This window comes from Trichomonas vaginalis, chromosome I (genome assembly GCF_026262505.1).
Source record: "Trichomonas vaginalis G3 chromosome I, whole genome shotgun sequence".
NCBI lineage: Eukaryota > Parabasalia > Trichomonadida > Trichomonadidae > Trichomonas > Trichomonas vaginalis.
In genome coordinates, this window is record NC_067203.1 from 24,408,114 (window position 1) to 24,431,769 (window position 23,656).

Below are 23,656 nucleotides of genomic sequence, written 5' to 3' on the forward strand. Positions count from 1 at the left end.
TCTATCGGATAAAAAAATATTTTTTTAAAAAATTTACTCAGAAAAATTATTTCTTTCTATATTTGCCATTCCGAACTTCGAAAAGATGTTTTATACCAGCATAGAATTTTTCTCTAGAGCTTGGTCTTATATTGTTTTCATGACAATATTTTCTATATTCTTCATATAAAGCCTTTTTTTCATACATTTCATAAGGACAATCTAACCAGAATAGCGCATATCCATTTTCGTTATCTAGGTCTCTATATGTTTCTTCTGTTTGTAGAATTTCGCTTTCTTCTGTTTGTGGAATTTCGCTTTCTTCTGTTTGTAGAATTTCGCTTTCTCTATTTAGTTCTATGTCTATATATTGTGGCTTAAAAAGATGTGGGCAAGAAGGGTCTGGCGCTATGTAAAAAGTTAATTTTTCTGTCATCTTTTTCTATCGGATAAAAAAATATTTTTTTTTAAAATTTACTCAGAAAAATTTTTCTTTGTATATACACCATTCTGTTCGTCTAAAAGACTTTTGACATTTGCCAAGAATGTTCGTTTAGACGCTGTCATATAACCATATTCTTGACAATATTGTTTATACGAATCGTACAATGACCTTTCATCTAAACACTCAAAGTCAGTTTCATCTATGAACAGTTCATATACACTCTTGTTTGCTTCTAACAATGTTTGTCTCTCTTCGGTATGTGGAATTTGTCTTGGATTGAACTTAGAAATATCTAATGTCATGAAATATGAGAACAAGTGGTTGTAAAAGTCAGATGTCAAAGTTTCTGCTAAGTCGTCAAAATATTCTGTATCTTGCATATGAGAATCTGACGTTCTGACAACTACATATCTTCTGTCAGAACTTTCTAACTTCATCGGAACAGCATTGTTTGAAACCATAATGAAGTTTGCAACATTTTCACAAACTCTTTGGTCTTTATATTTTCTTTCAACAACTCCAACTTTATCTGTTATAAGACTCTTCAAAGCATCTGAGTTCAAAACTTTTGTTGTATCTATACTTTGAAGTTCATTGCAAACTATAAGTTTCATATTCTCTATTGAGGAGTTAAACTTGCCACAGATGTTTTCTAAGTTTGTCATATTCGGATTCGAATAGCCCTCTAATAGTTTGCATAAGATATCTGTAAAGAATGTGTTCTTACCAGTTCCTTGTTTTCCAATTATAATGAGAGCAGTTTCATTTTTAGCACTTGGATGTTGTAAGATGTTTGCAAACCAACATAAGATATACTCATAGACTCTTTCGTTTCCATTGCATATAATTTCTTTGACATGGTCTAACCAAGCTTCTATAATATTTTCTTTCCATTCTACTTGTTCATATTTATATCCAGTGAAGATAGAATAGAAGTTTGGAGAAGGTGTATAGAACTTTATACCTCGAACTGAAAAATCTTCTAACTTTGACAATAAGATATCCCAAGCATCTAACATCTTCATGCCAACTTGTACGACTTTTATTTTCTTAAGTTTCTGTCTACATTCTTGTTCAGACACTATTGTCGCTTTAGGTTTGTTAAAGACTACATCCCATTCTTTCATAACATAACATTCTGGGGCAGAGTCAACATAAATGACTAAACGTTTCAAATTCTCGACTGCTTTGTTATAGTCTCGAAATGGACACATATTTCTGAATGCTTGGAAGTCATAAAAATCTGAAACATCTATTCTGTACATTTTTATAAAAATAAAAAAAAATATTTTTTTTTATTCTTGACTTTGTTGTTGCATTTGTTGCATTGTTTCTTGAGCTATTTGTTGTTGAAGTTGTTCTTGTAATACAATACTTTCACCAGTTGCATCCAATTCGAAACTTTCTGCCGTCATTGACAAATACATAGGACATAAAAGTTTTACAGGAACAAAGTTTGCGTCAACTAATGTCAACGTTATACTTGCCAAAGTGTTTGAGTTCACTAAGGTTGAAAATTCTGCATTCGAATGAACAATAGGCAAACCAGCAGAGAAAGTATTGTTTATACGCATAAGTATCTTTTGGTCATAATAGTTTCTGTCGACATTCGAATAACACTTTGAACCTAAGTTTGAAACAATATATAAGATTGGTGTGCTTAATGTCAATGGAATAGACATTCCTTGTATGACACCTTTTCCTGTTATAGGAAACTGTTGGTAGTAAAAACCAGAAATAAGTTTTGTATTATAGCTCATATCGTTTATAGTAAACTCAGTCGGACATCCAAACATAATGAAACCTGCTCTAGTTGCAGCACATGTTACACCCGTACTTAAAGTATTAAATAAGTCAACAAAACCTGTTGGTGGTATATCTGAGTAAGTATCTTCAAAGGAGTATTTTTTACCATTCACAACAATAAAGTCTTCTGGTGTCAAAAGAGCAAAACAGGCTTTAGTCGTCATTGTGTTTAAGGTTAGTTTACAATATCGTCCTTGAGGACTTTGTAAGTTTGTTGTTATAAGATATATATGACTCAGGGTTTTTAGTCGTAATAGTATAAACCATTATGTCTTCTGCCATTTATATATATTTAAAAGTTTTTCTGAAAGTGGAGAAGAACTTCATCTAAACTTTCACATGGCGTTTCTTGAAGTTCTCTGTCTAAGAAGTTCAAATATTTTGTAAATACATAGAACTTTCCTTTGTCTACACGAACAAACAAAACAGGGTCTTTCATATCGTTCAAAAGTGTGTAAAGTCCTTTACATGAAATAAAGTCTATATTATTTTTCTTCAAACATCTTTCAAGAAGTTTTGACATTTTTACTTAGCAAATAAATTTTAATGAAATGTTGTGGTCGTCAAATATTTTTATGACGTCTGGGAAACTATACTTTAAGTTCAACGTTTCACCTCCTTTCATAACGTATATCTTGTCAATGACATTATATGAAACACCACAGCAACTAATGTCGGGTTCTATTTCTTTGATGTTTATATCGTCTGCCTCTGTCAAAAGTTTCAATAGTTCTTTCAAGACTTCATGAGGTGCAATGACATATTGAGTTCACTTTTACAGGGTTGTGTTCGACCAAGTTTAACATTATACTTAAAGCTTGACAAATCTTCTCCTGAGTTTGAAGTTTGTCTTTCAGTTGTTGGTAGTCGTTTCGAATATCTGCAACAGAACTTAAGTCTCTGCTAACTTCAGGATATGTTGGTTGTTCTTTTACAGGAACAATTGTTATACCATCTTCGTCCTCGTATGGTTTCCCCACTTCAACATCTCTGTCTTTGACATTGACAATAACACTTTGACTGTTTGTTTGAGTTGGTGAATTTAACTTCACATCTGCCACCGCCATTAAACCTTTTGAAACACTTACGCTTCTATTTTTCGGAAATGACATTTTACTTAGAATAAAAATATGGACGCATTCGAGTATCTTTTCGAATTGAAGCAGAACAAAGTTTACACACACAAACAATACAAATACATTGACAGAATAGTTCTTTATACAAACAATGGTAAATGTTATAGAATAGCAGTCTTTGCTGAACCTAAATATTTTCATAAAGCAAAGAAAGTTGGTATAACTGAAATGGTGAAAGTTCTTGAAGCAGACAAAAATATAACTTCAAAACTTACAGATATTTCTAAAGGTAAGTTTATCTTACAATATTATGTCAAAACTGGCGTACTGTCAATATTTGACGGAGAGAAGTCAGTTCAAGAACAACTTACTGACCTGCTGCCAAAATCTGCTCGATGGAAGCTGCTCTAGGTTCTCTTCCTTCTCTCTCCCTAACTTTCTTTCTAAACTCTTCACCAAATATACCATCTCTATAGTTCTGTGTAGTTCTTTGAGATAAATGTTCTAGAACGTCAGGTGTTATATTTCCATCAGCCATGTTCATTTCATACTGGTTCAAAATATCTGCATCTTTCATATCTTTCAATGGCATTAAAGCCGCGCTGAAAATACCAGCTATATCTGGTTCACCATTCACTTCCATTGCGTCTACAACTTCTTGGAATTGTGGTTGTAAGTTTATGAACCACCTATCCGGATTAGCTTTATGACCCCATCTCATTGTAGTTCCATAGTCTGCAGAAACAAAAGTAGGTTTGTTTCCATATTGGTTAGGTTCTGAATGAACTTTAAACAATGTTTCATTTCTATATGTTTTGTTGAAATTTAACCTTTTATTTTCACCGAGTTCAGCCAAAGATTGAACGTTATATGGTCGTAAGTAAAAAGGATTGTTGTATTTGCGTACATTTTCTTTCAGTACTTCCATTCTATGCTGAATATTTTCATCTGATGTTGGAGTCTTTTGTATGTCGGCGAACATTTTTCGATATTCTTCTACTATGTCAGCCGAATTTTTCTTAGACTCTTGGAAAGATTCCATATTCCCCGCATACACTTGTTGAGGGTCAAGATTTTTCGGCTGTTCCAAATCTTCATCTAGTTCTGTGAAGTTAGTTTCCAAAGGAGGGACTTGTTTGTTTCCTTCAGGCTCTTCTAGCTGTTGTTGCTGAACTATTTCTTCCATGTCTGGTTGTATCTGAACTTCTTCCTGTTGAGTTTCTTGTACCTCATCTGCTGGCATTTCATATATTCCGAGACCGTTTTTAAAAAGTTCCCTATCTAAGTCATCCGGACTCATAAACCTTTCTTCTTTCGTTCCGTCTCTATTTTTTACGCGTTTCATGAAGAGAGTTGAATTATCATTTAGCTCTGACACCAAATATCTCGGAGTAAATTCATTCATGTCATTTGGATGATATGCTATTAAATCATATCCCTTAGCGAGCTTGTATTTTCCAGGTTTGAAATTATATCCCATTTGGTGCTGAACCATAAAGCTAAATAGGTTCGGGTCAGTATTTCCTTCCTTGAACTTTCTAATAGCTTCTTTATATCTGTCACTAAAGTCAAGAGTATCTGGGTAACCATAATCTTCCTTAAGCATTTTTAAGAATTCTTGGTTTCCTTGTTCTCTACTTCTTTTATGTCCTTGCTCTGTTTGTGGTTGTTGTTGTGCAGGGTTTTGAACTGTTGGTTGCTGTGCTGGTTGTGGAGGTGGTTGTTGTGCTGGTTGTGGAGGTGGTTGTTGTGCTGGTTGTGGAGGTGGTTGTTGTGCTGGATTTGGTGCATGCCTGTGTCTGTGTCCATGTGACGATGTAAATGTTTTAGGTAGTCCTGGTGCAGGTGCTTCTCTTGGAGGGTTTGGTGGTATATAAGTTCCACCAGCTGGCACATATGTTCCATCTGCAGCATAATGTCCTACCTGACTTTTCGTTCTTAAGAAAGCATTTACTAGGTCTGTTTTGGTCTGTTGTAACTCTTTTTCTTGACTTTCCACAACAGTTGCTCTAACGGCGTCATAGGCACTTTGAACTGCCTGTCTCGTTGCTGCATCTGTTATTTTCGTCATATTTTGTGCTACTTCTCTTAACTCTTTGTCGAAACCTTCAGACTTCAGTTTCTTTCCAGATGAGAAGTCGTTCACTAGTTTCACCTTACTATGAAGAGCTTCGAAGGCGTTCTTAAAGTCAGCATTCATTAAAGCTTCATTTGAACTGTCTTCATCCGCTTGTATTTTTGTCCTTATTGACCCTATAAGTTGGGCTGCTTTAGCGTTGGCTTGGGCATCTAACCAGTCATTATTAGCTTTTATATATTCTGCGCTTTTCATTGCCTTTTGCATGGCTGCGTCGTTATTTTTACTTTCTTGTGCTAAGTTTTCATACTGTACGGTTTGGTTTTGCAACTGTAAAAGTTTTTCTGCCTTTACATTTGCTTCAACTTCTTTTTTATACTCATCGCTATCCATATATGTCTTCAGGGCTTTTTGTTTTATTTCTTCATCTTTCAGTACTTTATATTGAGTAGTATGGTTTTTCAAATTTATAACATCTTGTTCCATTTTTGCTACTTCTGCTGCTTTTTCTGACACTTTTTTCGCATATTCCTCTGTACTTAGTTCTTTCAGTTGTTCTTCTTTCTTCTTTTTCTCTACGTTTAACTCATTTAGTTTCTTTGTCTGTCTGTCATATTCTAGTTTCTTTTCGTTTTCGCTTATTTGTTTCTGTATGTCTATGTTTGACTTTTTGACATCTGTTATTTGATTTTTGAGTGAACTCAAATTCATTTGACTTTGAGGGTTATAAGCTGTTCCGTCTGCAGCTCCACCATAGCCTGCCATTTTCGCTAAAAGGGCCGCTCTTAAACCCCCACTCTGTGCACCAATAACTCGGTTTAAAAGCATAGGGTTGCTTGACATTTGTTGCAACATAGTGGGGTCATTCATCATTTGTTGTTGCAACTGTTGTTGTGGTGTCAGTTTTACTATTGGATGTTTCAATGCTCTCTTCCTCTTACGTATATTCTTACGTAGCTTACGTGGCATTTTAAGTGAAGTTAAAAAGCGGTTTTTGACAGATGTTTATATGACACTTTTTGTTCAGCACAAAAAACTACTCGGTCAAAGTGTTGTCAGTTTTGTAAAATAACCATCCTATCTCATTCTATAAGGGGGAAAAGGCTTCTCAAAGTATACTTCCTTGGAACGCCTGTAACTTTTCCTGTAGCGACGATAGACCCTTACTTGTCCGGACAAAGTTATACTAAACATCTTCAGGGCTAGAGGGCACGAAGTGCCTGGAGGCCCCACTACCTTTTTTTTTTTTTTTTTTCACACATATAAAAATGGCGATGTCTGAGATTTATGATCAATTTTTCGGCCTCATGCAAAAAGGGGCTGATATTAAGGTTCTTCTAACCCACCCTTATTGTTACACTATTTATCAATCAGGAGATGAGCTTTTTAATCGAATAATGAGGAGGAATATCAGAAAAGCCTTTTACTATGCCCTTAAACCAAATGATAAACCATATGTTTTAGCTTCATACAAAATTTTAACAGTAATTAATAATGCTTTCGTGCAAGATATAATTGATAATAATTTAATTCTCGAATACTATCCGAAAATTTTCCAAACGGAATCGCCCAATACCCTTCTAATCAGTAGATATTCAATGCTTGCTACCGTTACGCTCTCAGCTTCGGTAAAAAATTCAGAAAAAACTTGCCAAATCTTCGTTAACTTGCTTAACGACGTTAATTTCTTAGCCACATATTATTTATATCACTCAATATATACATTTCCAGACAGATTTGTTCGTAATAGGCAAGCAATTGTAAATTTGCATTTAGAAGTTCTTATTTCACAGTATATACGTCGTATTGACGCATCTACTATCGATTTCAATAACATTTTAGACCCCACGACATCCAAATTAGTTGCCTGGTATAACTTAATTAAAGTGGCCATTGATAATAACGTTTATGATAAGCAATTTGTTTCCGATGATGTATGGCAATCATTAAGTATTGATGCAGAAGTACCTCAACGCGTTCATGACGCTCGATGGGATGCAATTTCCTCATTTTGCAAAAAAACACAACCCTCATTCTGCATGGTATTCTTATACCAAGCGTTTCATCTATTTTCAGAAGTTCCGACTACTTTATGCCCTTACCATGTATCAGCTCTTGAAGTTATTACAAATGTAATTCCGGCATGTCCAAATGAACTTCAATTTAGTGTTTTGCAAACTGTATTGAATACTATTATTCGTCATCCATCCAATTCTTTCTTCCATCTGGCTGCTCTCCATCTTTGCGAAGTTTTAAGCGCAATCCCAAGTATTTGCGAGCAGGCAGCAATTATCTTTGTTCCTCCTCTTATAAAAGAGACTAGTGATAGAACAAAAGGTATTTTGCACGTTGCTGCTTTCGCAATAATTAAAGCTTTCTTATTGGCGACAACAAAGAACCAGCGATTGCACACAATGTTGTTTTCGTTAAACGACGTTGTAACATTCATTAGAGGAGACCTCAGACAATACGAAGAGCTTCTGACAACTTCTTATGGAGATGAGAAATAATTTTTTGATGTTTTATTTATTTGTATATATAGTATAGAAATAGAAGTAAAATTAGTAACTTCCTTAATATTTGTTTGTGAATTTTTTAACAATTTTATCAATATCATTTAAAATTTTATGGAATTTATATAGGATGTAATGGATATTATATAATTGCTGGTTGTATATGATGTATGGAATGATTTTGGAAACTTGATTTAGGAAAATTTCCAATCCAAAAAGAATGATAAAAAAATTATAGGTCTACGAATTATACAGAAGGAGTTGAACTCTATGTTATTGAATATTTTATAACCAAACCATGATTCTCTCATTTTTAATCTATAAAATTTTTCAACTTCTCTACAGATGATTCATACTGAAATATCTTCGCCTATAGCAGCAACAAAGAGACAAAAATGCAATAAAATGATTCGAAATTGGAATTGATATTCGTAAAATTACAAAGATTTTGAAAATTTAAACCAATATTTATATTTCATCATGAGAGATAAGACAGCTGTGATTAAGCTTTGAACCGATGTATAGGGGAAAAAATTGATCGAAACAACCCCAGAAATATTTTAATCAACTGTGCTCAAATCAATATTTTATTATCGAATTTGAAATTTATTTAAAATTTTATATTCAGAATAATTTCAAAGAAAAAAATTCAACATCATTTATCTTTTCATATTTTTATATGCTATAATGAACTCGTTATCTGATCCCAACAATATTTTTTTGTCATTTCTCATTCAAAAATTTGAAACAATTCAATCCAGACTTTCAATTCTATTCAATTGAAATGGAATGCGATGATGAATCTTCGTTAGGGAAATCACCATCAGGATTTAAATTTCAAATTACTAGATTGTACACCTATAGTACCTTAGTTTTACTATATACTCTCGTTTCTTTTCACAAACAATGTACATCTGTTTTACAAAAAGATATTGCTAAAGAATACAATGTCGAAGAGAACAAAATTACAATATTTTCATCTATTTACTTTTACCTTTATGCATGTTCTCAACCATTTGCAGGCTTATTTGCAGATCTGTTAGATCCTACAATTATTGTAGGTGTCACTGGATGCATTGCTGCAATTGGGTCAATAATAATTGGAGCATCTAAATCACTTGCAGTTGGTATTTTCGGAAGATTGCTTGTCGGTTTGGGATGTGGACCGACTTATGTATCAACATGTCGTGTTATTACAAATTGGTTCAAACTAGAGCATTTGCCTATATACATGGGTATTCTTGTTGCACTTTCAGGGACTGGTGGAATACTTGCATCATTGCCATTAGTAAAATTTGCAAATAAATATGGATGGAACGCTGCACTATATGGCATTGGAGGAATAAGTGGAATACTATCAGTATTCGTACTCTTTTTCGTTAGAGGAAATCCAATTTCCAAAGGTTATCAGCCAGTGAACGATCAATTGACTTCATCTTCGGATGAACCATCTTCATTTAAGGACAAAATGAAACTGTTGTGGTCCAATTTTAAGACAGTCCTTTCATACAAATATTTCTGGGTAATTACATTATTTAATGCAACTTCATCTGGTCCTTACTTTGATGTAGCTGCATACTGGGGAGGTCCATATCTCAGAGATATATTAGGCTATGATAGCGACAAATATGGCACCACAATGATTTCATTATCAATTGGGGTAATTGCAGGATCGTTAATTCTTCCTAACATCCCAAACTTATTGCGTACAAAGAAGTGGATGTTAGTTGCAGCAAGTACTTTTGCAATTTCTGCAATTATTCCATTGTTCGTTCGAGGCAAAAGTTTAACAAACGCTGCCATTTGGGTTCTCTATATTCTAATTGGATTCTTCACAGCTCCTTGTATAAGTATATCTTATCCTTTAGTTTGCTCGTATTATCATCCAAAAGTTGCGGGATCTTCAGTTGGACTTGGTAACTTCTTTTTATTCGTTGCTGCAGCAATTTATCAGCAGATATCAACTCTTGGTTTTAGAACTAAAGACGCACAAAACAATATTATAAGAGATTGGTATGGTTACAAGTGGGGTCTCTGGTTTTTCTGTATTGTTTCATTAGTTATATCACTAATTTGTGCTCTGATTGCTAAAGAGACAAAAGTAATTGAAAAAGATCCAGCAGATAATGAAGATCTAAATGGATCTACCCAAGATAAGAAAGATAGTTCTTCTAATGAACAAAATGAATCAAATACTGAAGATTCTGGATCAGGAGTTGATGCATAAGAAAAATTTTTTTGTAATAATAATAAAAATATATTTGTTAAAGCTATTTCTTAAAATACGCATGGTTTTAATTACAAAACAATAATATCTAATCTGTTTGAAAGATTTTTCCACCAAAATATAAAAATATTTTGCAAATTAAGGATCTAATTAGGTTAAAATATCTTCAGATTCCTTTTTATAGCATAGATAAGAATATCATGGCTTTTGTAAAGAAGTTAAGCTAAATTAATTTCAAATAACAATGAATTAATTGGAAATGAGTTTGTGTTGGCATAACAACGTATTAAAATGCACTAAATATGCATAATCATACATTAAAAGCATAAAATTATTGTAATTTTTCATCAATTTCAGTGAGTTTGAGAACAATTTCATCATGATCTTCTTTCATTTGTCCTAAGGAATTGCTAACTGTTTCTTTAACTAGATTAAGAAGCGAATATATTGGAGAATTATTAGGATTTTGAATTAATTTTAATTTTGGCATTTCTGATTTTAATATATTCAAGGAATTATCAAACTGTGTAGTTAATTCATGAAAATAGTCTCCATTTTGAAAGTTAATATTTGGGATAATAATATTAAAAAAAGAGTTGACGAATTGTATGAATCCTAGCATACTCTTAGAAAGAATGTTTATATTGAACTTCAATTTTACGATATCGTCTAGATCACATTGACATCCAACTGATTTAAGCTGTGGTTGAAAAAAATCCTTATTTACTGCAAAGGAGTCGGAGTAACTTAATGAGCTAGAGATGTGTTTGGGACTTGCTAGTATTTCTTGACGTAAACGATCTGATTCTTCTATTTGATCTGATAAATGATTTTTGAGCATTTCAATTTCTTTATTCTGTTGTATAATAACGTCACTTAATGATGAATTTGATTCGTTTTTTGTAATTTGGAAATTGGATTCTTTTTGTTGAGGATTTTTGTGAGTAATATCGTTATTTGACTGTGTTGCTACATTTGATCGTGTTGATATATTGTAATTTTGCTTGTTTAATATATTAAGTCTATTTTTGAGTGTCATTATTTTATTTTGACTGGATATTATGATTTCTGTTATTGTATCTTCATATTGTGTTGATTTTGCAAACATTTGAAGTTGCTTCATTAGATTTTTTATAATGATTTTTAGTGAAACATTTTCTTTATTGAGTTTTGAGTATGCTTCTTGGAATTCAACAATGTCCAGGAACTGTGCATCTCCATTTTCATATGTTTCTGGAAATTTTGCGTCCTCAATCTCTGAAGAATCCAAAAAAGATAAATTCATTTATTCATTGTTACTTTTTGAGATTTCCAATATTTCTTGAAAATATGTTATTTTCTTATAACTATTAGCAGTATGCAATAGCAACATATAAGGATCGAAAAATATAAAAATGGCAAAATCATATGGGATAAGGCTTACTCTTTGAAGAAATTAAAAGATATAGCATAGCATACTATCTAAGAGCGATGATTGTGTAATGATTAAAATTCATTATTTATTAATGAGGATCATTTTAGGATCAACATCAAAATGGCGCCATGAAATTGCAACAAGAGCTCTTAACATGACAATCGAGATGATGGAAGCAAACATTGACGAAAAGGCAGCAGCACGTGAAGCTCATCCAAAGGATCCGGCCGAGCATGTATCTGCAATTGCTAAAGGAAAACTCGACAAAATCTTTAGTATGGTTACTGGAGACCCAGCTATTGTAATGTGTTATGATACAGTTGTTGTTTATGACAATCAAATTTTAGAAAAACCTGTTGACCATGATGATTTAGTTAGAATGGTTAAATTATGGGCAGCAAAAGATCGTGTTACATCAGTTTATACAGCATTAGCTATTGGTCGCACAGATACAGGCGAAAGAATTAATGAAGTTCATGTTTCGCATGTTATTATGACAAGAGATTTAACTCCAGAGGAATTCGATAAATACATCAATGGCAAATATACCAAATATTCTTCTGGCGCATTAATTACCGAAGATATTCTTGAAATTAGTGCTTGCAAGCTTGATGGCAATCTCGATACAATCCAAGGGCTTCCTGTTGAAGCAACAATTAAGGCAGTTAATCTTTTACAAAGCCAATAAAAATATAATTATAGAAGACTATATTATTTTACATGTGAATGAGATAGACTATACGTTTTTTAGAAAAGAGCATCATTATTCAAACAATACTGTTTGTTTATTCATAAATAAAAATAACTCTTAAATTCAGACACTTCTATTCAGTGTATAGACAATATTCATGCTGTAAATTCTCATTTCCAATGAAATGGCGTGATGGAGACTTAATAAGAAATTTCAATAAAAATTCGCTTTTGAAAAATCTCGTTATGCTGTTTCGAAATCCAGTGTTTCGTCTAGCCCAACAATATTTTCCTAAAAAGAAGCTTTCATGTATGACATAACAATTCCTCAATAAAAAAAAGATATTTTACATGAAAAGTGACAAGTGTATAGATATGGAAGAACCTCAGAGTCCTAAAAAAGGCTCAGTCTTCCAGATGGCTGCTGAAAACGCAGACGTCAGAAGCACTGATGCCCTATCAAAGTATCTAGCAGACTCATATACAACAACTCCACCTGAATTGACTGAATTATTTGCAGAAATTCCTTCCCTTTCAAAATTAGGCAAATTAATTCATAACGTATTTTTATCAGCTGAAATTAAAGATCTCACACCAGAAGTCAGCCAGTTATGCGAAAAAGCAACTCGTTATTTGATAAATGACTATAAAACGCAAAAGGAAAGCTCAGAACAAGCATCCAAATCTCTGGGAAGATCTAAGAGACTTGTGGACTACGCCGCATTGCTCGCTCAGAATCCAACGGATATTACATTAGCTAAACTCCAGATTATAGAGCTCCAACGTGAAAATCAGGAGCTCCAGCAAAAGATGGACGATATTTCTAATGAAATTAAAGTCCAACAAGACGAATACGAGAAGTTATTCCAAGAAAAAATTGAATTAACAAATAAACTCACTCAACAAGCCAACGAACACAAAAAGGATATCAGCAAATTAAGATTCGAATATTCCCAGCTTGCTGACAGCCAGCAGAACGCTATTGACCAATCAAAACTTGCTGAAGTACAAATTACAGATCTTAAGAAGCTTTTAGCTGCTGCAAACGATGACTCATCATCTCACAAGCGCGAAGTCGAGGAACTTAAGGCTACAATCGCTTCAAAGAATCAACTTATCAATAAATACAGACAACAGCTCAAATCTAAGGATCAACAATTCTCAGACTTCAAAGATCAGAAGGAGAGAGAAACCCTCGAGCTTTCTACAACCCTTATGTCTCAAAATAATTTGTTGGAAGATAAGAATAACGCGGCCATGAAGAAACTCGCTAGATACATCAAGAACCAAGCAGGACAAATCGAAATCCTTACGCAGGCTAATCGTAAAGCAACAACAATTCTCGATAAACAAAATTATCTTCTCGACAAGTACGAAGACGAATTAGTTCACTCGAGCAACGTCACTGAAGATCTCAACAGAAAGTTAGCCGATTTACGCGATGAAAATGTCATGTTGAAGGACAGAATCGAAACTCAAGATCAGAATTCCAACAAAGACAACGAAGAACTGGTCAAACTCCGCGGAATTGTTGAAGCAGCATGTTCAGGCCTTGCTCCTGCCTATTCTGTCACTCCTGATCAACTTCCTTCGATTTGCCACGAATTATCTGGCACAAGAATCGATCCAGAGACAGCAAAGAACTTACGTGCATTGAATGCAATCTGTGATGGCCTCGGTTTGTTCATCATCAATCTTTTAAGAACAGGAGAAGCAAATCTCGAATTTTTACGCGAAAATCCACTGAAATTCACCTCAACAATGAAGTCTGACATCAAACATGAGATAGAGAAGACGAGATTGTTCCTTGGAACCCTTTCTTACAGCGATGCAACAGAAGATAAAGTTATGAAGTATCTTTTGAACCCAGAAGAGAATTTCGACCCAGATTTCAACTCAGACACCCAATTATCTGCTGTTCTGACTGAAGTTCTTAGAAGAGAAAGAGAATTTATGTCTAAAATGTTCGATAATCTTGAACAAGTCAGAGAAGTCCTTCCTGCCTTCGACTGCAAGACCCATGAATTACCAGAAGCATTATCTACCTACCTTTTGCAGATGAAACCGGTCTTCAAAGATTTATTATCAATAATTAGCTCAACACTCCACTACCACGGCTCTCTTTCAGATATTTTCGCCTGTTTGTGCAAGTACATCGAGGAAACATCCCAAATTCTCCAAGTAATGGATGATGAAATCCGACCATTGATCAAATTCAACGGAAAGATCGTTGACATGCCACAGAAACTCATCGATGTGTTGGTAGAATACAAGGATACATTCGATAACCTCGATACAGTGTCAAAGAGAGAACTTACAGATGCAACAATTGATTTTGAGAAGAAGAAGTCACTTTTAATGAGAGAAAATGACGGTCTTAAGGACGAAATTGGCCATAAAGACAAAGTCATCAACTCTCTCCAGAAACAGCTTGAGAAATTAGCATCAGATCTGGAAGACTCGAAGACATCAGAGTCAGCGTTGACAATGATGACTGATGAAGCATCCAAGAACAACAAGATCTTGAGCTCATCGAAGCAGACACTCGAGGACACAATCAGCAGACTGAACCAAGAGAACCAGAGACTGGAACAACTCCTCGAAAACAAACAGAACAATTACGAGAGAAGATTGAATGAACTCATAGAAAAAGAGAGAGCAATTCAGAAACAGACACAAGAAAGAGAGAAGAAGAGATATGAAGAACAGATAAATGTCCTTGAGAAGCAAGTGAGTGATTTGAACACAAGGATACAAGAAGAACAGTTGCAGCACATGACAAACGAGAGAAATCTCAAGAAACAAGCACAGACATTCCAGAGAAACATGAGAAGATTGGAGCAGGACAAACTAGATTTGAGTACAACTGTTGAACACCTTCAGAATGAGCCGATGTCGAACCAAATCATTGATGATTTAATGCAGAAACTCAGTGACGCGAGAATTAAGAACAAAGAACTTCTCTGCGAAATAAACAGATTGAGGAATACAAATACAAGTCCACAGGTAAGTACAAGATCAATTAATTCTCCTTCTAAAACAGTTTCTCAGTCATCAATGTCAGTAAGTGATGAAAGAACATTTATCGACAAAGTTGGAGAAGTATTGGATGAATTCATTGGAAAAGAAGTCACATGGACTAAACAGAGAGTTCACAAGACTGTTGAAGCAATGACTGAACACATAAAGAACTTGGAACAGTCATTGGATAAGAAACAACAAAGAACTCTTTGGTCGCAATGGGCTGAAGAAACTCTCAAATCTCTCGATCCGAAATACAAAGGAGGAATCTCTGATAACGAGATGAGACAGAAACTCGCGGACTACTGTGTGGCTTCGGGTAATAGAACAAAGATGATTGATATGATAACAACTTTGAGAGAAGAAAAATCTCACTTGTTATCACAAGTTAATTCACCGCAAAAGAAGGGAACTTCACCAGCAAAAAGTGACAAGACTCCTGAGAAAAGTGAAATTAGTACACCTAAATCAGCGACAAAGAGCGGAGAAACAAAGACAAGAGATGTAAAAATAGATACAGAAGCAACAGAAGATACAAATAATGAAGGTAAACAGACATTTAAGAGCTGGGCATTAGTTGGTTTGTTTGTCGCTCTTTCAAGGAAGGATAATGGTGTTTCTAGATTCGAAAAAACACCTGCTTCACCACCTGCTATTAGAGGACAGTTTTCTTTGTTGAAATAAAATAAAAATGATTCTTTATTTATTTTTTCTTACTTCATTTGGATCTAAATTAGAAAATAACGTTTTTTGTGATCATGAGAAGTATGGATCTTGATTGTCAATCAGGGAATTATTGTTATTTAATGAAATTTTTTAAAGTTGATATTTAATCAAGAAATCCAACAATTTACATATGATACTTCCTGATGTAACACTGAATCGATAACTTTATGAGATATCTAATGAAAGATAACGCGATAAATTCTGTAATCAATTAAATTATATGATTCAACGATCTGATTACTGTCGTCTTTGCATTGTGTTGTAAAATTAAGTCAATATACCATGACTTCTCCTAATCTCAATCTGCTGCTAATCAGTTTTCTGGTTGACATACTTATGGAAATATTCTTCCATGGAAGTATTTGGAGGAAACCTTGTAAAATTGAAAATAGATGTAATTTAAAAATTGATCAAATTTTTCTATGAATAGAACCTCATAAAATCAAACATATATATCTTGAAATGTATTATTATACAATATCTAGCAAAAACTGTATAAAAAGTGATATAAAAGACCTTTCGAATGTCGTCTGTGTTCCAGTCCTTCACAGCGGATGAGGTGGAAAGCATCAAATCCGTCTTCATGATTGGGCAGCAGAGCAATGATATGTTACTTAAAAACTGCAGCAGGCGTCCGCTTGCCGAAATTCGAGCTTTTATCAAAAGATTTAAAAAGTATCTAACTGATGGAACGACAAGTTCTGAAGAAATTGCAAAAATGGCAAATCAGCAATATGTAGCGATTATAACGATGGCAAGAGCTAAGCGAAATATTCATCAGCAAACGATGTCATCAGCACATTCCATGACAAACTTATCATTACCATTTACCAACCCTCAAGACTCACTCCCACTCAAATTTAGAACAAAATTCAGTCGCTTAGATGCAGATAAAGAAACTCCTCCGCAAAAACCATTATTAACAACACGTTCAAGGTCTGTAGCTAATGGCTTAGGATCTGAATTACTTCCAAACAAGACACGTATCGATGTTATTCCACCAATAGATATTAATTTTCCCCACGCGTGCAGATCTCCTGATGAAATTATCCCAGGAGATTTGGCTGCCGTCCTCAAATCTAAATCAGGTCCAACCATCATTTGTAGGGTTATTGCTTTAAAGGAATTCGATAGTAAGCCTCACGCATTAGTCGCCTTCTTTTTACAAGATTTTAAGCCATGCTGGGTTCCTCTTCACCATCTTGTTATGCTAAAGCATGAAGCTGATACAGACCTCGAAAAGAAAGAGGAGGACTTGACAGTTGATACGATTTTAAAGAAAATCATGGTTCGTGCTCAATCAATCGTTTTAGCAAACAACGATTTCGATGAGCCCGAAGCAGGAAACATTACACAACAGCAGCAATCTAAGAATATCCTATTCCAGGCTCTCGCTTGCGCTGCTCAGCTCCAATTAATAAGTTTTGGCGCAACTTGGGAAATTCCTGATGAAAAGTTCCAGAAAATCATGCGTGAAGTTAACAAGCTTAGCCAGCCGAGGTTTAAATCAACGTCAGAAGTTAACGCTCGATGCATGGAATTAATTGAAAAAATTTTAGCTTATATCCATTAGAAAATAAAAATATAGATGTTTATTGTCAATATTTTATAACATAAACTATTATTTAAAGCAAAAAAAGAAAACGATATCTAAATTTCCGAATAGGTGATGTAATTGTGAAAATATAATTGCTCGAATACACCTTATTAACAAAATTTTCCTTTCATAACTGGGAAAATATTGTATTATAAAGAAATATTATAATAAGAATATGTATGATGGCCTTTATTTAAAGGTCTATCCCTTATTTTCTGGGAAAATCTATAAGTCGTATGTTTGCAATCTCAATTAAATGTTTGATTCAAAATCATATTTCTTTGGATTTAAATTGTAAATAGAATAGGGATAAAAGCAATCAATAATAGGTGAATTGTGCAGTTATAGATAGATATTCAAACATTTTATTATAGATTTTCAAATAAAATAACAAAAATATTTGAGTAGTATCATAAAATCTTAGCTCCATAAGGCTCTGATTGGTGCATTGCATACAATCTCTTAAAGTTTAAGGTGTTGGGAACCCAATATCTCTTAATGTTCTGCCAACAAGATGAAGACTTCCTGTAACTAAGATTCCTTTTGGATTTGTAGCCAGTGCTCTTCTTATTGCATCTTCTGGCGTTGAAGCTAAAATATGAGGTGAAATTGTCAAATCTTTGTGGCCTTTCTTGATGAAGAAGATATTTTTGAATCCCTTTGTCAAAAGTGGTCTAAGCATAGTATTCGGGTCTCTTTCTTTGGTAGTGGAAACGATCAAACAGTCATTCGATGGATTTCTAGAAAGGGAATCATACCATTGTTGGCAGGATAATATACTTTCTTTTGTGTGCGCTCCATCAAGTAACCACTTGATTCCTTTATTTTCTAGTTCTTGATATCTTCCAAATATTTTTGCATTTTCAACTCCTTTTGCAATCCCTTTGAGGTGAGATATTCCGATCTTCTTTGCAACTGTTTTTGCTGCTTCAATGCCAAGAGATGAGTTTTCTTTAGCTGTTGGACCATGAAGTCCCATTTTTTCATTCCAAAATGGGCAGACAACCTTCAAATCTGTACCTTCAAGCTGTGCACACCTTACTAACTCATCCATGAAAGGTTTATTTTGAGGAGCAGTTAATGCAGGAATATCTTTTGCAAAAATTCCGGCTTTATGCCATGCAATTGATTGAGCTGTCTTACCTAATGTTTCTAAATGATCGTATTCTAAATGAGTAATAACTGATGTCAATGGAGAATAAATTTTTGTCCAATCGAAGCGCCCACCAACACCGCATTCGATAACTGCTATATCAATATTGTGTTTTTCGAATACATCGATCGACATAAGAGTATGTAAGCCGAAGAATGGCGGTTGTTTGAATCCGCTCGTACTTAATTTGGAAGTAATATTATGATAAGAAGAAATGTATTCATCACCTGATATTGATACTCCGTTGATTTTTATTCTTTCGCGAGGAGTTTCAAGATGAGGAGAAGTAAAGAGTCCTGTCTTTAATCCGGAATGTCTAAGGATGGATTCAATAACTGCGCATGTTGATCCTTTTCCTTTTGTGCCTGCAACAACTATTGATGGTATTTCAAGATGGTCATTATAAAAATGATGAAGATATTGGCCAATATACTGTAGCTTTTGATCCTGATTGAAATGGAGACTCGATTTTGAAGAATTAATAAGATTTTTTACTAATGATTCATACCCATTCATTATTTTGAAATAAAATCTTATAAAATCTGTCACTTTTTACGATGCGATCATATTCTCTTTTGATTTTTTGAATGAAATTGTATATCATTTTAAGAGTGTGCGCATACCATATTGATTTCTATCTACTCTTGAATTTATTCATAGTGATAATATATCAATAAGAATCAAATGAAATATCCAAATCTCATTACAATGAATTTGATCTTATAATCTTAAGTCAATATTATTAAATTTTCATAAGCATGATATTTTATTACAAACAAAATACTATTATATAAATTCATCGAAAACATAATTAGAGTAATTAGAAACACTGAGAAAGTCGTCCAAAAAGCCTTGACTATCAAAATCTGAACTTGATGCAATTGTTAAATAGCAGTTACTGATTTGATCAAAAGCAATTTGCGCCAAAACACTCTGGAATTCACACATCGCAATATTCTTCTCTTCCTGAGTGAATTTTTCATTTAAACATAACAAGTATATTTCCTTAAGTCTTGGAAGTACTTCTATTCTAATAATATCTTGACCCATTTCAGAAAGAAGCTTAATTGATCCGGCAAGTGCGTAGGCATTTTCCAACTGCATTACAGAGCGAAGTTCGATTGCAAGAGAACTTTTTATGTCTGGAAGCATTCCGCTAACGGAATTTGTAACAATTGAAAGCAGAATAACAGCTTTTTGATACAATTGGCATCTAATCAATGATGAGGCTCTTTTGTCTTCATTAGAAGTGAGAAATGTCAAGCCAAAAGAAATAATATTATCTATTTTCTCAATTATTTGATATTCTGGGTTAGAACATAATGCTATAAGAAATCTTAGAACTCTTAAGCACTTTGTGAAATCATCTTGAGATGATATTAAAAAATCTTCTATATAATCGATATATCGAGGAAACAATTCACCCACGTACATGTCTTTGGCAATGTGCTCAATAACTGTACAGAATTTGCTTTCTTCTTCAAAAAGATAAGAAATTGATTTCTGAAAATACGCTGTAAGTCTGGTATATGATTCTACTGGCTGTGCTATTTGTGTCTCTTCCGCTAATTCATTTGGAATCTCTTCATTTGGCGTTTGAATGATTGTCCCGTTAAATATTAAAGGAAAAATTTTGAAATGAGGGGCTAATTGATATGGTAAGAGTTTCCAATTGGCAACATCATTAATTTCAAGTCTTTTATCTGCAAATATTGTCAAGCAGTCTTGTTTTGAAAAAGGAATTGTTGTAATCTTAGGCTTTTTCATATGTTCATATCCTAGCAAAGTTTCATAGGAGTATGATTCTAATGATTCATTGATATCTTTTGCCGTTATACGTGATCTTTTTGAAATCAATGCAATTGCTTTTGCATTTTCAACGATATCTATTATAAATTGTTGTGTTTCATTTGATAATCTTATGAGTTCGGGTGTTTGAATATTTGATATACGAATAGAAGATGCAATAAGCTTTACTGTATTTTCAGCAACATTCATTATAATGATTTTCAATCAGTAAGCTATCAAAAAGTGTCTTGGTAGGATAGCCATTATATGGTTATAAAGCTTAAAGAAAAAGGAAATTGGTAAATAAAAAAGTAAAATATTATTAACAGTGAATATGTATGGAATGATTAAAATAAAACAGTTTATTAAGCAGTTAAAGTTGACTAGACATGTACAAGATACTGATACAAATTCAATACAACGATGTAGATGTGAATGCATTTAACAACCGATCATTAACCTATTTATATGTTTTCAATTGGTGCTTATTGATAAAATGAGTACTAATTAGTTAATTCAGGAAAAATTCTTCTTGAATTGTTAAAACAATGATGAATTATACGATAATTTTGAATGTCATTTGTATGTTAAATTAAATATCTTATTGGTTTTCAATTTTAGCTTTCATTTCATTGACATTTTCAAGACATTGATTTAAAACTGCACTTTGACGATTTAAATCTCGTAAATCACTATCAAGACACTGTGAAAGTAGAGCACAAGAAAAATCCAATTGCTCTAGAGATTTATTGCACCATTCTTGAAGTTCTGCAAAGCCTTTTTGTTGATTTTTTGATGAATCGCTGCTGTCTTGCTGCAATTCGTTAGGTTTGGTTGAAATGTTTTGGTCTGAAACGGAAGAATCTGTTGGTTTTTCCATGTTTTTTTTTTTTTTTTGAAATTTTTGAGTTATCCGTTTCCTTAAAACTGGAGACTACTGAGACCCTAGATTTGAAAATTCGATGCTACTCAATATCATGTAGTCTGGGGGACGATTTTGGTGGTGGCCAAATAATTTTCGAGGATTGGAGAACGTATAAAGTGTCAAAATGTATTTGTAAAGTGTCAAACCAGTATTCCTGTGATTTGACAAATATCTCGAAAGTCCTGTAGCCTCTCTAACTAGTTAGGCTATTTCATTTTTGCAATGCCTTAATTCTAAATGAAGAGAAATAGAGATATTTGGATCATGGGAAATAAGTTTGTTGCTATATTAAAAGCAGTTGTTCCAAGGTTCTTTTCTGACTCAAGTTCTACATATTTGAAATTTTTTTTGTTGCAATACATAGAGCAGCTCATCCACAGCAATTCGTGGTATTTATTTTCTTGCTATATTAAAAGAAGTTGTTCCAAGGTTTTTAACTTATCAAAGATGAAATTTTTTATTTAACTTAGAAACGCTACAAGCAAAAAAGAATAGGAGAGATGCTGAAATGAGTATAAAATATTACATGAGCATTGAACAGTATAGAGAAGTGTTATAGCAATTGCACCATGACCTGTATGGCCAGATTCTTTGTAGCCGTATGGAGAAAGGAATTCGCTCTGATAGTCTTTAACTTTCACATCTGTGAAATAAAATCCACTAGGATGGAAGGGTGATTTTAACATTCTGTAGTTAGTTTTTGATACCGATGATTCATCAATCGTCATAAATCCTTTATACCCAGAAACATAAGACGATCCACCAGCACCAGATGTTATAGAATCCCATCCATCATCACCTGAACCCCCTCCAAAATACCCACAACAGCCACCGGATCCATAATTTCCTTCTATTCTAACATTACCACCTTTTCCAAATTCACCTGGAAGCCCTGTTGATGCATAACCCTCTGCGTGTGTTCCATTCGATGCAATCCCACCTCTTTCGAGTTGGCCTCCTTCAGGGATGGTAACACTGTCCTCATGTGTTTCGCTTGCTTTATTTCCATTATATCCTGAATAAATACCTCCGTTACCTCCTGTGGCATAAAAATTTCTAAACTTGGCTGCACCAGCACCACCAGAACTGACAATGATTCTGGATTTAAGTGATTCGAAGTCAGTGCCGTTCTTAAGTCGGATGTCGCTGCAGCCACCACCACTGGACGAGTTTGAGGTATTCACTCCTGAGCTGCCCCCATTATATGGGTTTTGAGTGTCATTTTGAGTTCCATAGGAGCCAACGAAAAGATAGAATGTTTGCTTGTGGAAGAGTCTGATAGCGCCAGATGTGTAAGCACCAATGCCACCTCTGGCGCCTGTAACAGAGGAGAGATTGCCACCGCTGGCGCCCCAAAGTTCGAAAAGGTAACTTCCAGCTGGTAAATCAACCTTAATTGGGTGGCATGTATGCAGGTCATCAGAACATGGGTAATTGTAAACATGCCGAAACTTATCTTGGAAGAGGGATGCTATTTATAGAGAATCTAAGGAAGCAACATCGAAAAAAGTAACTTTTATCATACACATTTCATATAATTCATTTATCATAAATCGAGAATTATTTTTGACAAGTCTATAAATCTTTGATCAAAAAAAATTTGTAAAGATATAACTGAATGTTTGCAATAATTTTATCAAAGAATTCATACTCATTTCACATCTAGTAATTAATCTGGGACCTGATCAATTTTGAAATTCGAAATTTTATTTTGTACAAAATAAGATTGTGTAAAATTCAATATATGTTTTACCTTATCAATGGCTTTCTGTTTTAGATGTAGTGGTTACCGAAAACTGCTATTGGTGAATGAATACTTTAGTAGTATATGTGGAGGGTTATGTGACTTTTTTTGTAAACGTAAGAATTCATACAATATTGAACGATTTTGTATCATTTTTTTTAACATATGAAGTAAAAAATGTATGATTCTTACGGTTTTTATTCTTACGTTTTTGAATAAATCAAGATTTAAAAATTTTCAGAATCGTAAGAAATTTACACTCAGCCCATACATAATGAAATATATTTCATCACTTATAAAAGAAGTTATATATAGATAATGTCAGCTATTCCACGATTAATTAAACATTGTTTAAATCCTGAATGGAATCAACGGAGTCATAATGAAAAACCACATAAACGGGTAAAAAAATTAGAAACTAATGATTATTTGAATTTATGAAATCAATATTTGATTCATTCTTTCTTCAATCTCT

General features: G+C 33.7%; 11 protein-coding genes and 1 pseudogene across 12 annotated transcripts, besides 1 other annotated feature; 5 read left to right on the forward strand and 7 right to left on the reverse strand.

Annotated features, from left to right (window-relative positions):
* Positions 1-3,711: part of a mobile genetic element that runs on past the window's edge.
* Positions 47-415, reverse strand: TVAGG3_1043250 (uncharacterized protein; the record flags this gene model as incomplete). The annotated part of the gene is made up of 1 exon (XM_051255597.1): positions 47-415. One exon carries the CDS (start codon positions 413-415, stop codon positions 47-49), a length of 369 nt encoding a protein of 122 aa, XP_051081171.1.
* TVAGG3_1043260 (Poxvirus D5 protein-like family) lies at positions 454-885 on the reverse strand (the record flags this gene model as incomplete). The annotated part of the gene is made up of 1 exon (XM_051255598.1): positions 454-885. The coding sequence occupies one exon, from the start codon at positions 883-885 to the stop codon at positions 454-456; it is 432 nt and encodes a 143-aa protein (XP_051081172.1).
* TVAGG3_1043270 lies at positions 2,760-3,297 on the reverse strand (annotated as a pseudogene). The gene has a single exon. A coding segment is annotated over exon 1 (538 nt).
* Positions 3,712-6,654: 2,943 nt separating the features above from the next.
* TVAGG3_1043280 (uncharacterized protein) lies at positions 6,655-7,956 on the forward strand (the record flags this gene model as incomplete). Its single annotated transcript, XM_001302088.1, has 1 exon — positions 6,781-7,893. One exon carries the CDS (start codon positions 6,781-6,783, stop codon positions 7,891-7,893), a length of 1,113 nt encoding a protein of 370 aa, XP_001302089.1.
* A 724-nt stretch (positions 7,957-8,680) lies between these two features.
* Positions 8,681-10,123, forward strand: TVAGG3_1043290 (major facilitator superfamily transporter; the record flags this gene model as incomplete). Its single annotated transcript, XM_001302089.1, has 1 exon — positions 8,681-10,123. One exon carries the CDS (start codon positions 8,681-8,683, stop codon positions 10,121-10,123), a length of 1,443 nt encoding a protein of 480 aa, XP_001302090.1.
* Positions 10,124-10,454: 331 nt separating this feature from the next.
* TVAGG3_1043300 (uncharacterized protein) lies at positions 10,455-11,408 on the reverse strand (the record flags this gene model as incomplete). The annotated part of the gene is made up of 1 exon (XM_001302090.1): positions 10,455-11,408. One exon carries the CDS (start codon positions 11,406-11,408, stop codon positions 10,455-10,457), a length of 954 nt encoding a protein of 317 aa, XP_001302091.1.
* A 220-nt stretch (positions 11,409-11,628) lies between these two features.
* On the forward strand, positions 11,629-12,225 carry TVAGG3_1043310 (maF-like protein family; the record flags this gene model as incomplete). The annotated part of the gene is made up of 1 exon (XM_001302091.1): positions 11,629-12,225. One exon carries the CDS (start codon positions 11,629-11,631, stop codon positions 12,223-12,225), a length of 597 nt encoding a protein of 198 aa, XP_001302092.1.
* Positions 12,226-12,602: 377 nt separating this feature from the next.
* On the forward strand, positions 12,603-15,932 carry TVAGG3_1043320 (A-type inclusion protein-related family; the record flags this gene model as incomplete). Its single annotated transcript, XM_001302092.1, has 1 exon — positions 12,603-15,932. One exon carries the CDS (start codon positions 12,603-12,605, stop codon positions 15,930-15,932), a length of 3,330 nt encoding a protein of 1,109 aa, XP_001302093.1.
* Positions 15,933-16,497: 565 nt separating this feature from the next.
* TVAGG3_1043330 (uncharacterized protein) lies at positions 16,498-17,547 on the forward strand (the record flags this gene model as incomplete). Its single annotated transcript, XM_001302093.1, has 1 exon — positions 16,498-17,547. The coding sequence occupies one exon, from the start codon at positions 16,498-16,500 to the stop codon at positions 17,545-17,547; it is 1,050 nt and encodes a 349-aa protein (XP_001302094.1).
* Positions 17,548-17,909: 362 nt separating this feature from the next.
* Positions 17,910-19,255, reverse strand: TVAGG3_1043340 (tetrahydrofolylpolyglutamate synthase protein; the record flags this gene model as incomplete). The annotated part of the gene is made up of 1 exon (XM_001302094.2): positions 18,041-19,240. The coding sequence occupies one exon, from the start codon at positions 19,238-19,240 to the stop codon at positions 18,041-18,043; it is 1,200 nt and encodes a 399-aa protein (XP_001302095.1).
* Positions 19,256-19,510: 255 nt separating this feature from the next.
* TVAGG3_1043350 (TAF6-like RNA polymerase II P300/CBP-associateD factor-associated factor 65 kDa subunit 6L family) lies at positions 19,511-20,722 on the reverse strand (the record flags this gene model as incomplete). The annotated part of the gene is made up of 1 exon (XM_001302095.1): positions 19,511-20,722. One exon carries the CDS (start codon positions 20,720-20,722, stop codon positions 19,511-19,513), a length of 1,212 nt encoding a protein of 403 aa, XP_001302096.1.
* Positions 20,723-21,113: 391 nt separating this feature from the next.
* On the reverse strand, positions 21,114-21,392 carry TVAGG3_1043360 (uncharacterized protein; the record flags this gene model as incomplete). The annotated part of the gene is made up of 1 exon (XM_001302096.1): positions 21,114-21,392. One exon carries the CDS (start codon positions 21,390-21,392, stop codon positions 21,114-21,116), a length of 279 nt encoding a protein of 92 aa, XP_001302097.1.
* Between the last annotated feature and the right edge of the window lie 2,264 nt (positions 21,393-23,656).